General features: G+C 44.1%; 1 protein-coding gene across 1 annotated transcript in view; it reads left to right on the plus strand.

Moving 5' to 3' along the window:
• The first annotated feature begins 5995 nt into the window (after positions 1-5995).
• The window catches only part of RNF150 (ring finger protein 150), a 109880-nt gene continuing 100483 nt past the window's right edge, over positions 5996-15392 (plus strand). The window contains exon 1 of the mRNA XM_084204720.1: positions 5996-6539. Coding sequence (XP_084060846.1) covers positions 6074-6539 — 466 coding nt within the window. The 5' untranslated portion in view covers positions 5996-6073. The remainder of the gene's footprint in view (positions 6540-15392) is intronic.

Below are 15392 nucleotides of genomic sequence, written 5' to 3' on the forward strand. Positions count from 1 at the left end.
TCTGGCGCAATGCCAGTGCTTTTATGAAAATACTTTGTTTCTGGTGTCTACTGTGATATGTGATTAGAAATAGAGCAAAGCAGGCTCTAGCTTAGGAATAAAAGGAAAAAAACTATTAACTTACAACCATATATAAAGAGAAACATACACAGAACTAGGAAGGAAACATTTCTAAAAACATTCTTCTTCCCTTTACTAAATTTCTAATACATCTACTCTTCAGATCATTAACTCTCAGTCTATCACTACTTTTTAGATAACCAGTTCTCAGTTCATCAAGGAGAGAGGAGTCTTTCTTGTACCATAGGCTTCTCTTGGAAACACAGTTGAAACTTTTTGTGTTTCTATGTTTCATGGCACCGCCTGGAGATCGTTTGCTATCGTGACATCTTCCTTCCATGCCCAGTGCTCTCACCACTGCACATGGACCAGAGCTGCTTCTAGGGTTCTTCTTTAAAGGATGCTTTGCTCAGTTCTAAAAAAAGCACAGTCTTTCACTTTTGGGACACCTGTCCCCCCAAAATTCACCCCCTGGGGCCGAGGGGTCTCAAAAACAGAGATCTTTTCTTTTCTTCTTTGAAGATTGAGGGCACCACCACCACCACCCTCCTCACCCTCTGTTGTCTCTGTTCACACCCTTCTTCACATCACATCACTGCACTCTCTTGGCTCTGAGCTATTGCTTCTCTCTTAAATGCAGTCTCTGTGTCACAGGAAAAATGGTTCTGTCCATGGCTATACAAGAAAAGTCCAGCCAAAGGCCACTCCATCACCTCTTCTCACCTAAGATTCTTCTCAACTTCTCTCATGGCCCATTTCCTCTTATCTCATCTCTATCTCTCTTCTCATCCACCTCCAGGAGGAATCAGCATTTGTAAGGTTTCCATCATCTAAAAAAAGGGTTAAAAGTCTCAGGCTCTGCTTGTGCAGAACTCCCACGGCTGCCCTGCCGGCACCTTCTCCTCACACCCCGCCCTTCTCCTTCTCGGCTGGCCGTGCTATCAAATTGGGGGGGAGGAGGGTGGCTGCCCGATGTCTCTCAGGGTTCCTCCACCCTTCCGTCCTGCAGGGGCCTTCTCTTCCCTTCTCTGTCCAGGCCCCCAGCCAACCTCACCCGGCTGCATGGCCTCCCCTCCTCGCCCAGCCCACAGCTGGGCAGGGCAGCTCTGACTTCTTCCACGGACAGAACCCAGAGAGCTTCCCCTGGGAGTTCTCTGCTTTTAACCCCCTGTGTTCTCACAGGCGTACCCATATCCTCAGTGGCCACACCAGGTGCCAATATTCAAATCTGAGCACCTATTGGTTTGACCACAGCATGCCAAAAAACTCACTTCTTCTCAAACTAGGACAGTCAGCATTCCTGCTGTCCATCAGCATCAAGAAACCTTCAGATTGCACTGAAGTTAGCACTAACCCCAGGTCTCTCCCAGTCACACCTGCTAGGGCCCTAACCCCGTGGGGCCAGTCACACCCAAGGCTGAAGGAACTTACCAGAACCTCCTGAGAGGAGAGAGGAAGGACTTCTCACCTACCCTGTGCTGTGTATTTTCCCTAAGTTTGCCTTTGCCTGTGCCCAGTTCAATGCAGGATGACTGACCTTTGGGACTATCTAGGTCCTATATACAGAAGGCATCAAGTTTGCACGCTATGCATTGCTTCCTGGATGATCTTCCCTCCAGTGATAGAGGGAGCCAGTGCACCTAGTATAGGCTTTTTCAATATCCTGCAATGCCACCTTCAGTATTCTTCTGGATAAAGATTCCTAAATTCCAGGTGAATCCCCACTTTGGCAGAATTTAGGCAGCCTAGTATTTTAAAGTCTAATTTTTAAACCTTCTGCAACTTTACCTCTTGGCAAGGTCCACAAAACACTATGGGATTCCATAACAAAGGCCTTTAGTAACCTGGTGAGATTCCTCACCTTTAACTAAAGAAAATTCTACTATTTCCTTTGAGATCATTTGAGTTTTGGTACAGACACACAACCCAGCACAATGCAAGAATAGCAATTACCTTTTAACCATGACTTTTACTTCATGAAAGGGCCAAGTGTTGTGGCATATGCCAGAGATAGTCATGCAGTGAATTTCAATGTGTCCTTTGCTCATTATCAGCTGTTGCCTAAATCCAGCTTCTGAGTTTCTATGCATCAAGAATCTGGAGCTGGAGTTCCCCACATGCCCACTTTTCCTCTACTTATCAACCCTATTTCACACACTCAAGTTTGAATATGATGGTCTTGTAGCTTTATGCAAAGTATAGTTCAGATGGAATTATTGTCATTTCAGAAACATGGAAAAGGGGAAGGAGAATTTGTAATTTGTTGTTAAATTCATACATAACATTCAAAATTCAGAGATACACCCCTCATCCCAATGCTACTAATACTGTAAAATTATTTTCAGTAGGATATAAAAGTAGAGATTTTGCTTTTCACTGTAATTTGGGCAATGAGATTTGTGACACTGCCCAGTATGCTTCTATGGGTTTGGGTTTTTTTGAAGGAGAGAACATAGGCTAGCGTAGGGTGGTGGCAAATGTCTTGCTGGCCTGAGAAGAAACATTTACAGCTGTACTTGAAAGCACGGCGTTCTTGTGCCAGGACTAGAAAGATCTGGGAAAGATATTTCTGTGAACAGAAACAACACAGGAAGCACAACCATCGACTGTGACACCACACTGGGTGATTTTAAGCCAAAGCATTGAGCTAGTTAATTGTAGTTCAGCTTTCAGCAACAAAAGTAATGAAGTATTCTGTTTTCTTCATTTCAAGAGTATTTTCAAGGTGAGAAGTGACCACTAGATTATAAATTATTGTGAAGAATGTCACATCTTACACTTGAAGCATGCTTTTGATCGGTGTTTGTCTAATATGAATATAAGAGTAGATTGTCTTTCACTTCCCAGGACCATCTCACTTCTGAATTTTCTCCAGTAGACAGGTACTGTTTAATCAGCTCCTTTTGCTCTGAGCTGCACTATCTAGTTTAAACTTTGGTTTCTGTTATGTTTTATCCTCTCGCTTAAAGAGCCTATTAGTACCTGGTGTTATGTCCCTGTGATGGTACTTGCACAAGGAATCACATCACCTCTTTTCCTGAAAAGCTGAATGTATTGGGCACCTGAAGACTCGCCCTGGAGAGGAACTAGTTCAAATTATTTTTAGGGTTCCTTTCTTAACTTCCTCAAGGTTCTCAATATCTATTTTTAAAATGCAGATACCAAAACCGGACAGTTTTCAACATTTGTCTCACTGGTGTTTCAAGCAGAGCAAAATTCTACTATTTCCTACTTTTGCTCATCTGAAATATCCAGGGATAGCTGTATCCTCTTTAGGCCCCTTTTCCCTAGGAATTCAGGACAATTCTTTCCTACTCTGACCCCCACACCCTTCCCTGTGTGCCGAGTAAACCACACAATGCTCCAGAGTGGCTGGCACTTTGTCACCTGGAGATGTGTTTTTACATTAAGCTCCATTAAAGCACATTCTGTTTCAACTAAATTCATCTTATCTGGTCCCTAAAAGGTTACAGTGTAATGAGAGTGTCATGTATCATTGAATAGCACACTTGTCAAAAGCCTGTTATGGACGTGGCTGTGTAACTTTACTAACCACACTGATAACTTCCTCACAAAAACATGAATTATATTTGCTTGGCAGGCCACTTCCCATAAAAACACTTTGTCCATACATTGGATTTTTTTTTTCTCTCTTGTTTTTCTTCAAGTTGGTTAATGTGAGCCTAATCAGCCTGTAACTAACTGGTCACCATAATTAGTTTTTCTGGACCTTATCGGGAAACTGAACACTAAATCTTTCAAGATTTTCCTGTTATGCCAAGATTTACTTGAAGTGTTAGAAAAATAGTTACTCTGTCAGTTCTGCCCATTCTTTTGGTATTTTATTGGTGCATATGTGCCATTTTCCTGGGTCTGCTGTTTTTCATATGTTCTTAGAAGATACTTTTTCTTTTGTGAGTCCATAATCTAGCAAACATGTCCTCCCTTTCCTTCCAAATACAACCCTGAAGTATTTCTTAAAAAAAAAAAAATTTTTTTAGCTTTTTCTTTCACTAATACTTCCTACACTTCTAAATATACAAATGCTTTGTTGCCCATAGCCCCTCTAGGCATGGATTTTCTCCTTAGGACTTTTGCTTCTCTGATGAAATCTCAACACTTTCGAATTAATATTGATTGCCATCTACTTTTGCATTTCAATGTTAGTTATACACAGTAATTTTTTCTTCTCATTTGCTGACTTTGCTTATTCAAGAATGGGCTTTCAAGAGAAATTTTCCTCTTGCTTAATGGTAGGCTTCTTGGTAAATTACATTCTTTCCCTGTAAACTCCTCTATTTTATTCCCCTATTCACATTTTCCTCCCAAATGCACTTTTTTTCAGCTTTAGGGAATTAACTCTTTCAAAGCAGCATGTGTGTGTATAAAACATGGTTAAGGCTTGTTTGTTTGGATCATGGGCGGGTATGAACACAATCTGGAAAGAGGCAAATATTGACACGAGTGAGATACTCAGGCACTCATTGAATGAAAGTGAATGATATTTCCAGCAGCAGGTTTTACTAACAGGAGCTACAATAGGCACTACCTATAAATCATGTAAGACATTCTTTTGTTACTGAACACAGTGATAGAAAAGTGGAATTTTGGCCATCATTTGAACAAGTATAGACAGACATAGAGTCCAGCTGTTTTTTGTTCCTTTTGAAAGTGTCAGTCATGGCCAAAATTCTTTTGGGTTGTTTCATACACTGAAAATCCCCAAGTCTGGGCTTCCACCGAACCAAAATTAAGCACATCGTTTAACTGCCTCCAGAGAGCTCCATCATTCTTTGAGGCTTTCTGTGCTCCTGTAAGCCACATCTGATTTCAGTAAACTCGCCTGTCCTTCCCACTCCGCAAAGTACAGCCGGAAACGTATTCGGTGTGTACTTAAAAACCTCTGTACAAGCGACCACCCACCCCTCTGAGCTGCGCGCCATCGTTACACTGTAGCACTGACATATGCAAACTTCTTAGCGTCTCCCGCAGCAGTCGAGAAAAGTGGGAAAGCCAGAGCAAAACTGAAGTTAGAGCGGGCGCTCGGAGGCGCCGAGCTGCGCTCCCGGGAGATGCCCGGATCCCGGCACGGGCGGCCCCAGGACCGGCGCCCCCGCTCCCACGCCGCCGCCAGGTGGCGCCGCCGCGCCGCTCCCGCCGCCGGCGCTTCCCCCTCCGCCGGGAACCCCTCTAGCAGGGGCCCCCTCCGCCGGGAACCCCTCTGACAGGAGCCCCCTCCGCCGGGAACCCCTTTGCCAGGAGCCCCGTCTGCCGGGAAACCCTTTGCCAGGAGCCCCCTCCGCCGGGAACCCCTCTGGCAGGGGCACCCTCCGCCGGGAACCCCTCTGGCAGGAGCCCCCTCCGCCGGGAACCCCTATGCCAGGAGCCCACTCCGCCGAGAACCCTTTTGCCAGGAGCCCCTCTCGCAGGAGCCCCTCTCGCGGGAGCCGTCTTCGCCGGGAACCCCTCCGTGGGGCCGGGCAGTGCTGCCCCTCTGCCTGGAGCACCCACCACCGGCAGCCCCTCCACCGGGCGTCCCTGCACGGGGACGGGGAGGGCAGACCCTCCGCCGGCCGTCCCTCCTCCAGGAACCCCCTCCGCCGGCAGCGCGTCCTTGGGGCCGGGACGGGGCCGAGGCGGCACTGGGAACTGCGCCGCCGTGTGCGCGTCTGGAACTCCCCCCGCGCCGCGCCGCCCCCTTCGCGCTCTTCCCCGGCCGCGCTGCCAGCAGCGGGGGAGGCAGCTGTGCGGGCAGGACGAGGGAAGGGAGGAAGGGGCAGGAGGGAGGAGGAAGAGGAGAAGGCAGAGACGGGGCCAGCCCGAGGAAATCAAACGGCCCCGACATGAATTAGGCAGCGGCTGCAGAGGGGAGGGCCCCCTCCCCCGCTCGCTCGCTCGCTGGTCCCGCACGGCGCCGGCGGGAGCAGCGCCGCCCCGCTTGGAGCGGCGGCTCGGGGCGCGCACGCACACACGGACCGGCGGCGGCCGGGCGGGAGGGCGGGGGGGCCGGCAGATGAAGATGGCAATGTCTGTGATCCAAGCGTGCCGCAGCCTGGCGCTCTCAACATGGCTGCTGTCCTTTTGTTTCGTGCATCTGCTGTGCCTGGACTTCACCGTGGCCGAGAAGGAGGAGTGGTACACGGCCTTCGTCAACATCACCTACGCCGACCCGGCAGCCGGCAGCGCCGAGCTCCGCAGCGAGAAGAGCGAGTGCGGGCGCTACGGCGAGCAGTCGCCCAAGCAGGACGCCCGCGGGCAGGTCGCCCTCTCCGCCTCGCCCGCCGACCGCTACGCCTGCGACCCCGGCACCCGCTTCAACGCCCCGGGGCCGGGCAAGAGCTGGGTGGCCCTGATCCCGCGGGGAAACTGCACCTACAAGGACAAGATCCGCCACGCCGCCGCCCAGAACGCCTCCGCCGTCGTCATCTATAACGTGGGCTCCAGTAACGCCAACGAGACCATCACCATGGCCCACGCAGGTGAGCCACGCCGCCCCAGGGGTGTGCTGAGGGGGCAGACGGATGGACCCCCTTTTCCAGCCCGGTCTGCCCTTCCGCATCCTTGGGGTGGGAGTTACTGCGGGAAGGTGTTCTCGCACCTCCTGACAAGGAGCAGGATGGGCTGTGGGCGTCGCTGGGTTTTGGGTGCCCACCGTAGGGTCCACGGAGCTCCTCTCCGTGCTGCCATGGCAAAGGATGGATGTGCTGCTCACATATCCATAGCAATGCACGCCGGTGCTCCAGGAGGGATGGAAAGTTTGGGACATGCGAAGTTTGGGTCTAGTCAGAGGAATGGGGCGCTGATCCCAAGATGGGGCACGGGTGTTTCGTTGTGTCCTGGGAGTCCTCCGGCAGGTGCCGTGTGGGATCGAGTGTGATGGAGAGATTCGAAAGAGGAGAAGTTGCAGTCTTGTGGTGCAGGCTTATCAGGAGGTGCAATAAAGTAGAGAACACGGTGTCCACAGTATTGGCTGCAATGATTTAAAAGCTGTGAAATTGAGTAGGAATGTTGAGTATCTGATTTGCTGAGAACATGAGATATGCTGTCCCCAGGACTGGGATGGGGGGAGTGTTTCACTCTCCCAGGTGAATGTTCTGGTGGAGTTTGTGCTTGCAGTGTCAGCACATGGGTGGTCGAGTCCCAACATGTGCTTGTCAACTAGAACCCAGTCAAAATCCAGTCATTCAGGGTGACCTAAACCCTGGCTTATGCCCACCAAAAAACCCCCACTGTTTCTCTACCAGTGCTTGATCTGGAATAAAGTTTTAGAAACAGTTCACCAGATTTATATTTAGGGACAATGTTTTCTGCCAGGGGTCACTTGTCTTTTATACCAGCTGCCTATGCCATAGAGATAAGATGCCACCTATTGTGAAATCTGTTTGGTTTCCATCCAATAACTGATCATGCCCAGCTGTTTCATGCTAGTTGAATCTTAGCAGAGTTGGGGTAAATTGAAATACAGAAATGCTGCAAAACAGGATGTTATTCTAATGACATGTTACATTTCCACAGTAAACTAGCTAGCTTGGATGTGCTGAAAAGCAATTTGTTGCCTAACCATAGTGATAAAATACTGCTGATGCAAAAGCAGTGATTTTGGAACCTTTTGTGTCCAGCCTGTTTCAGAGATTAACCACTTGTATTGGGCAAATTAATGTTTCTTTGGTAGGGTTGGTGGAAGATGGGGCTTTTCTTTAGTGTTTTCCTTTGATTTTGTGAGACACGCAACTCATAACCTCTTGAGCTTCCTAAAACTATGTTTTATAACCTGCCCATGTTTTAGCAGCTGTTCAGATTATACTTCTTCTACTTCAAGTATCACAGATTATATACATACTTATGCATCCTCAAAGTAAAGCTCAAGTTGTTTTAAAACTTAAGATGCAGAATAGTTTATTCTTCTCCAGTAAGTTTCTCTAAAACTGCCAACATGCTGGATTAATTAATGGTTTGCCTGTTTTTAAAGTATGCACTAAGCTGTTTTCCCACACAAATGGTGTTTTATTAAGAAATGGTGGGAGTAAAAAATGTGTCTAGCCTTTTAAAATGTTAGAGCTTTGGTTTGTTTTAAAGTCTAAGATGAAGTAGGGGAGGAAACTTTTTTACTGCAAGTGTCCTTAGATTTTTAAAAATATGAACATAGTATCAATTATCCTGGGAGCAGCTTCTTCTATGTCATATGATTCCACAAGATTTGTTCTGAGAATCCTTTCTGAGTACTAAATTGATACCCAGCAGTGGGTTTTTACAGCACCAGTGGCTGAAATGAAAAGAAACTTTCAGAAATTAATCTGGACTTGTGGAATACGATCAGTGAGACTGAAGGACTTTGCTCATAGATTTGATGAAGTTGTCTTCCTTCTAACGATTTTTGTTCAGTGAAGTTGAATAATGGTTGTTGGGCTTACCTTAGAGAAAACCTATCCTTTGCACGTGGTCAAAACTAAAAGGAGCTTTAGACCACAAGTCTAATGGAACAGAAGAAAAAATAATTATTCTTAGATATTTAGCAATCTAGCAGGAATTCAGAACTTTACTCTCCCTCTGGTACCGCTGTTACTCTGGGACAAAGTGAATGGTCAGGCTGTGTAAAATTGTGGCTGCAAGTTTCTAATTTGGAGCCTTTGACATTTGTTTGTTCCCAGTCTCAATGATAGCACAAGATTCAAGGGAAAGATGAATCAGTTTCTTGGTTTCTGAGTTCAGCAGCATCTGCAGTGCTCTGCCCACGCGAAATCCTGGAGTGAGAAGAAGAAAATTCCACCCTGGAAAATACTTGGAGGTTGAAATATGACCTAAAAACAATTTTAAAGTGAAAAGAAATATGATGTTACTTCCCTATTATTTTCTATTTCTCTCTGACAGATTTTTTGATGCTTCATAGAAGCTTACAACTCTTCCTATACAGAAACGTGTATCCTGTTGCATAACAAAGTGGCTTCTGCCCTTACTAAATAACTTTTAAGAGCAATACCACTCCTAAGAGTTTTTTTCCCCTATGTACATTCTTCCCTTCTGTATGCTTTGCCTTCTTTCTCTTATTGTCACTTTCCCTCTTTGTGCTTGTTTTTCTGCTCCTCTCACCCTCGTTTCTTCATCTCTACCCTCGTGCTTCCTTCCCTGCCTTAACCACGTTACTTTGCCGTTTCATAGAGCTTTGCCCTTGCCACTTTCTTCCCAAGGCACTCTTTCTCTTGCCAAAGAACTTACCTCATGGCTCTATGTTTAATTATATTTCCTGTTTTCTGCTGCAGTGCATGCCAATGTCCCATTGCTCATGTAGTGCCTCCTGATTTTGAAATCTATAGGCAACTGTAGCAAGATACTCTGTGTGAGGTTGAAGGAGGCTTCATAGACCTCCCTCCCACCACCCCCAAATCAAAACCATGGTAGTATTATATCAAAGCCTGTTGTGGAAATCTTAAAATATAACTCTTCTTAAAATACTACTATTTATTTATAGAGCATAGAGCACAAACTTGAACTAGTTCTGTCACCCCTTGGAAAGACTTTGCTTTCAGGGAGCTTGTACTGAGGTCACTGCTAGCACACCCAGAAGGATGAGGTGGAGTTATGACCTCTACATACACAGGGAATGTGGAGCTTTGGGATTTTTCTGCTAGGATGTCCTTAGCTTGTATATCATCTGCTACAGCCTGTGCAAACTGGCATCTTTATTTTTATTGGCTTGAAGGATGGCATAGGAGCTGTGAGTATGACTTTGTTTGCATTTCAACTAAGTAGGCTCCAACCAGAGAAGGAAAAAAAGCACCTAGAATTTCTATTTCAGGTGCTTTGCATTTCTTCTAGATAACTTTCCTAGCAGAAGAGTAATAATGCAGTGTTCTTTTTTCTCCAGAAGAAATCCATGCTGTTGGCTGGGGTTTCTCATTGAAGTTTTTTCTTATTCAGACCAAATTAACCATTATCTAGGTTTGGAAAGGCCCCAGCCACTGTGTCTACATTTAATAATTTAGTATTAATTTGCAGTAGCCTTACTACCTGTTATAGCTTATATCCTAACATTTCCTCTCAGCTCTGAATAGTGACAGTGAGAGCCTTCCAGAAGGTAATTCAAGGTGAGAACTTCCTTCTCTACAGTTCATATTTGAGGGAACCTGCATGGACCCTTTCTGCCTTGGGAACCTGTCAGGTGCTTGGGGCAAGGAAGGTTAACTGTGATTGTACACAATTCATATGTGGGTAAAAATCAAATCTGTAATATTCTACATAGTTTCTGAGATTCAGTTGGAATTCTGAGGTGCATCAGGTTATCTCACAGAACGTATATTGTTAACGTGGGAAGTAAATTGCATCCTATGTATTTTGCACCAGGAACATATGTTAGTCAGGCAGGGTTCCGTTCTCCATAGTCTGCTTTTCCAGTGCATCCCATCACAAATTTTAAGTCACATGCCTCTCCTATGACATACCCTTTGCAATAATGGGCAGATGCCTCATTTGTTTTGTAGTGGCTTGTACACACAAGGCTCTCATAAGTGGTCTGAGATGATTCTGACTTCTCCCCTCCCTCTCTGGCCCTCGAGTGCAGTGGGTGTATGAGGGTATGGCCATCCCATTGCAAGTTCAAATGTGTCCTTCACAAATGTGTCCATTCAGCTCAATAACATGCTCTTCCTTTGTACTCAGATTTTTGTTCCTTGATCAATGACTAGTCTTACCTTTTACATCTTTTAAGATGTGTTGGCAATAGCTTGGGCTTTGGCCTGCCCTGTAGATTTGTACTGATGTGCAAATTAAAAACTGAAGTGGAGGATTTCTCTCTTTACAGACAATTAAGTACTGTAGCTGCATTTATTTCATTATTAAAACAATTGTTTTCTTAAACTTTTGTGGAGTTCTAATGAGGAAAATGTGCTGAGAGCATTCACAGTGAATTTACCTATGGAAAAGCGTGAATTAACGGTGGGCTGGAGATTTCGGCCTTCCAGAGTCGGCCACAATTTTTTTCTTTTCCAGGCACCCAAGACTGATTCCTAATAGAACCTTACTCAGTGGGAAAGGGAGATGGAAATTAGTGCATCTTTGAGCCCTGTCCATTGAGGCATTGCTGGGAGGTACTGCCATCCTTAAGAACTCAGAAGAGCTGCTGGTTCCATCATGCAGGCCTGGCTTTCTGCAGTGTTTGAAAATCTAGTTCTCTGTGTTCATCAAAATTCAGGATTTCTAGCTGACAGGCTGTCCCACTGCATTCCCTGGTGAGTCATGCTTCTGCTGCTAGTTCTGCTCTGAAGAGGTTCTAGACTGCTTTACTGCCCATGTGCTCAGCTATGCCAGGTGGAGGGGGCACTTGTGCTGTTAGGTAACTAGTTCAGGTTAAATTGAATTGAAAGGAATTAATTTGACCCCCAAGGACTAGATCAGCAAAATAATACTAGTCCCTGGCACTACTTGGGGCAGCCACTTCAGCTGGGGCACTGAGTTTTCTCACTAGATGAGACACTTTTTGCCTTGTTGAGTCTTGCATCTTTCAGCCTCACAGCTGGGTCCTGTGTCTCCTTCAGGGCTCGCTGCAGACAGTGGGAAGCCAGACCGTGGGAGGACACTGAGCTTTACATCAAGTGATAAGGTATATCTTTCCCTACAAAGGGGTGAATATTGATTCATTGAAGATTTCATTGATCCTCCAAGGTTGTTGATTGCAAAAGCAGTTAGATTTCTGCTTTGGTTATCTGCAACATTTATGTACAGTGACATTCATACAAGTGTTGTCTTCAGATCTCTGCAGTAGGAAGTGACACAGCAAGAAGAAAATCTTCCTCAGGAACAAAACTGTATCCACATCCACACTAACTGCTGACTGGTAATCTGGAGCAACTCCTTTTGGTATTTAGTCCTTAGGAGAATGGCTTGCTTTTGAGAAAGCAGTGGTTTGTCCTAGTCCCATTGATATTTTGTCTTTAAAATGGTATATCTTAGCTGGGGTTATTAGAATATTGTGGCAGTCTATGGCTTAGTGTAGCTCACTAATTGATGCAGATATATTTCTGTGCTACCTCCCTTCACATCACAGAGGATGGGAACATTTTCAGCAAAAAGGGAGAGAAAACTAACTAGTTCAGTGTTGGCACTCTTAAGAGTCTTTTCCTGGTGAGAGAAGAGGACACTTTGTACTTTTCTCATGTAAGCAAGGGCCTAAAAGAACCCATTATTGTGCAGCACTTGTCTGATGAAGCTCATGGTGCTTTGTCATGTGAGATGACTGAGTTTCAAGTGATGTTTGCCTCTGTAGACCTCGAGCCAGACTGATGAAGAGTTAAGTCTTTATGAAGGGATAGCCCAACAACTTCTCCACTTCCCAATAATTTCTGCATGGCTAACCTGCACAGAAACAGCAATCAAGACAAGCCCCACTTCTGCCCTTTCAGCTACATTTGAGTAACAGTCACTTGATGACTCCTTTGGTGCAGAAGGGAGTGAACAATACAATCATTGACTCATAGAAATCAGATATGGAAAAGACTGAGTAGTCCATGAAATCTGCCACCTTACTAATGCAGGGCTGCTTCCTACAGTGTTACCATCCACTGCCATCACAGTGCTTTTTGCTTAGCATCTTGCAAAGGAGAGAATTTTGTGGCGCTTCGGAAACAAATGCAGTCTGTGCAAGGAGAATGGTTCTGAGGCAAGAGATACAAAATGTAGGAAGATGTTAATTAGGAACACTATACCTTGCAGTAATATTAAATTCACATTAACTTCCACATAACTTCACATAACAGAGGCACAGCAACGAAAGGAACAGGTTAAAAGCCAACTGTATGCATTGTATGTCACAGGGGAGTTACATGGCAATTGTGAGAAGAAAGAAGTGGCAAAATATTTCCCAACTGGTTGTGTGCAAACAGGCTTTCCTGTGCTGTGTCTTTGTTCTGCAGTGGGATGTGATCCCGGACTTTGTTCATGACCAGTGCTCTCCTCATTTCACTCCTTAGTGTTTTGGTTTCTCTGGAAAAGAAATGTGGATGGTTTAGCCTCAGGTCAGGCGCTGCACAGTTTGACTGGATCCCGAATGTGGATGAGCAGGGGTCAAGGATCCCTCAGAGTCCTACCTTTCATGAGTGCATTTGGATGTAGTATCTCATAATGTAATTCTCTTGAGAACTGCAGTTTCTCTTGCCTGGAGAAGAAGACCCAAACCTCTTAGATGCAACCTTAACTTTAAAAATACACTGTATTAAATCTACCAGCTGTATATCTACTATCTGATGCACTGGCCACATTAGTATTAGTAGAAGTAATTCTTCAGCCAGATGAAAATTACTGAGTTGGCTTCTTACCAACTGCTGGAAACAATGTTTTTTAGTTCAAAAATGGATGGGGGAAACACCTCTTCATTCACCAGTTCTAATAGATAGGTTGTAAATATTGTTTGCTTATGAAACATCAATACTATGCAGCTGTGTTTTACAGGAGAGGCCTATCAAAGGCATTCTTTACTTTCTGTCTCCTCTTCAATAAATTATTTGAAATAAACCTTAGAAAACTGAACTGAGGAGAAATGAAGGAGACAATGAAAAAATTAAACTGTTTTATTGGTATTCCACACTGAAATGTGAAAAGCTAGCATACTCTATTCTGTGCTACTTAAAGATAATAGCTTTAAAAATAATTGGTTTTTTCTTTTCCCTCTCAAGAGTGGCTAGTAAATAATGTCAATAAACTGAAGTGCTTGTTCATTTGCCTCTGACAGTATAATCATAGTGATATTCAATTATACTGCTAGACCTGAGAGTCTGTCAGAGTTTTGGTCTTGAATTTGATGTGTTTAACTGTGTTTATGTACAGGATAGTCCTGCTGTAAATTGGAAGGGTATTTTCAGTTTGAGGCAAAAATTAGAAGGAAAAAAAAGTTTATCTTTTTAGTCCCCAAACCCCAGAAACAAAAATTGTTGCCATGTAACTCCATAGAATTCTGGCTTGAGTATGTCTTGTATACTTCTTAAACATAGAAACACTACATCTGCAGGAATGCAGTTCCTCCAGGGATACATGGAATAGGGTTGGCTGTCAAGTGCTCTCCTGTGCTACACACTTAATGAGACATAGCTTTTAAAAACTAATTTGTATTCCATGGTTTGTGAGCATTTATCATGAGAGAGGACCTCAGCAGTGGGGTGCTCCATAACAAAGCAGGTTTTTTTGTATGGTTTTCTGCCAAGACAGCCCTGTACTACTGACATATTTGTCTATGAACCATCATTTGTCACTGAAATGGGTTTAATGATATAGGATTTTATTCTTCCTCCCTCATAATTTGTTTCAAATCTTAGCCTTCCTCTCTTCTTATATGCTCTTTGGTTTGCTTCTTACTGTTCAAGTCTCTCCTTACAAGCCATCTCTTTTTTGCAAGTCATTGTAAGAATATCTCACCATATATATGTATTATATTATATTATATTATATTATATTATATTATATTATATTATATTATATTATATTATTAAGAGAATTTTACATCACATTAATCTCTGGCTTCCAGCTTTATAAATCACACATCACTAAATTGTGCTCCTCTATTTGTTGTATCATTTTGCAGTCCTTGTCCAAAAAAAAAATTTTTTTTTAACATGGTCACTGTTATTTTTTATTGAATGTGCCTGACATTACACAGCCAGAGTGTTCAGAGTGGATTTGAGACTCTAGTGGGTAGTTTAATCTTTAATTAACATATATGCCTAATCTTAAGATTGCTGTAAAATGTGTCAGCATTAGTTGATTATCTGTTGTGGGTTGCCTGGGTTCAGACCCAGCACAATAAGCTCTACAGTTTTATTGTTTTGGTTAAATTGATTCGTGGAGCACTTGAGAAGCTTTTGCACCTAATTGTTATTCTCATAGTGGCAGAGCATTTCCAGATCCTCAGGATCAAATCTCTGGGTGTCTAACAAGTTTCACTATAAAAGATTTCTTGCATTTTCCAGTTATGCAAAGGCTCTCTATCAGTATCTGATAAAGATCTCTCTGGTTTTACATCCTGTGATGCCAGCTAAAATGTTCCTATTCTTCTTCCTTTTCCATTTCAGTAGCTTCTATTAGAAGACAGAAATTATTTCTGCTTTTCCTTTGCCCTTTCAAAAACCTATCTGTCAGAGAATCTTAAACCTTCGGCCATATTTCTAGTACATGTCTGTGTTTGTACTCAAAAATAAATCAGTCTTTAGAGCAGGACTGTCTGATGCTGCAGACACATACATGATTGCTTCTTATACTTGCACAGAGTATGCTTTCCCCTCTTGTGCCTTTTTAAGCTTTTATTATAATCTTATTGTCTCCTGGTTTTAGCAGACATTATCATGTTCCTTGAT

Source organism: Fringilla coelebs (genome assembly GCF_963513975.1).
Source record: "Fringilla coelebs genome assembly, chromosome: 4".
In the NCBI taxonomy this organism is placed as follows: domain Eukaryota; kingdom Metazoa; phylum Chordata; class Aves; order Passeriformes; family Fringillidae; genus Fringilla; species Fringilla coelebs.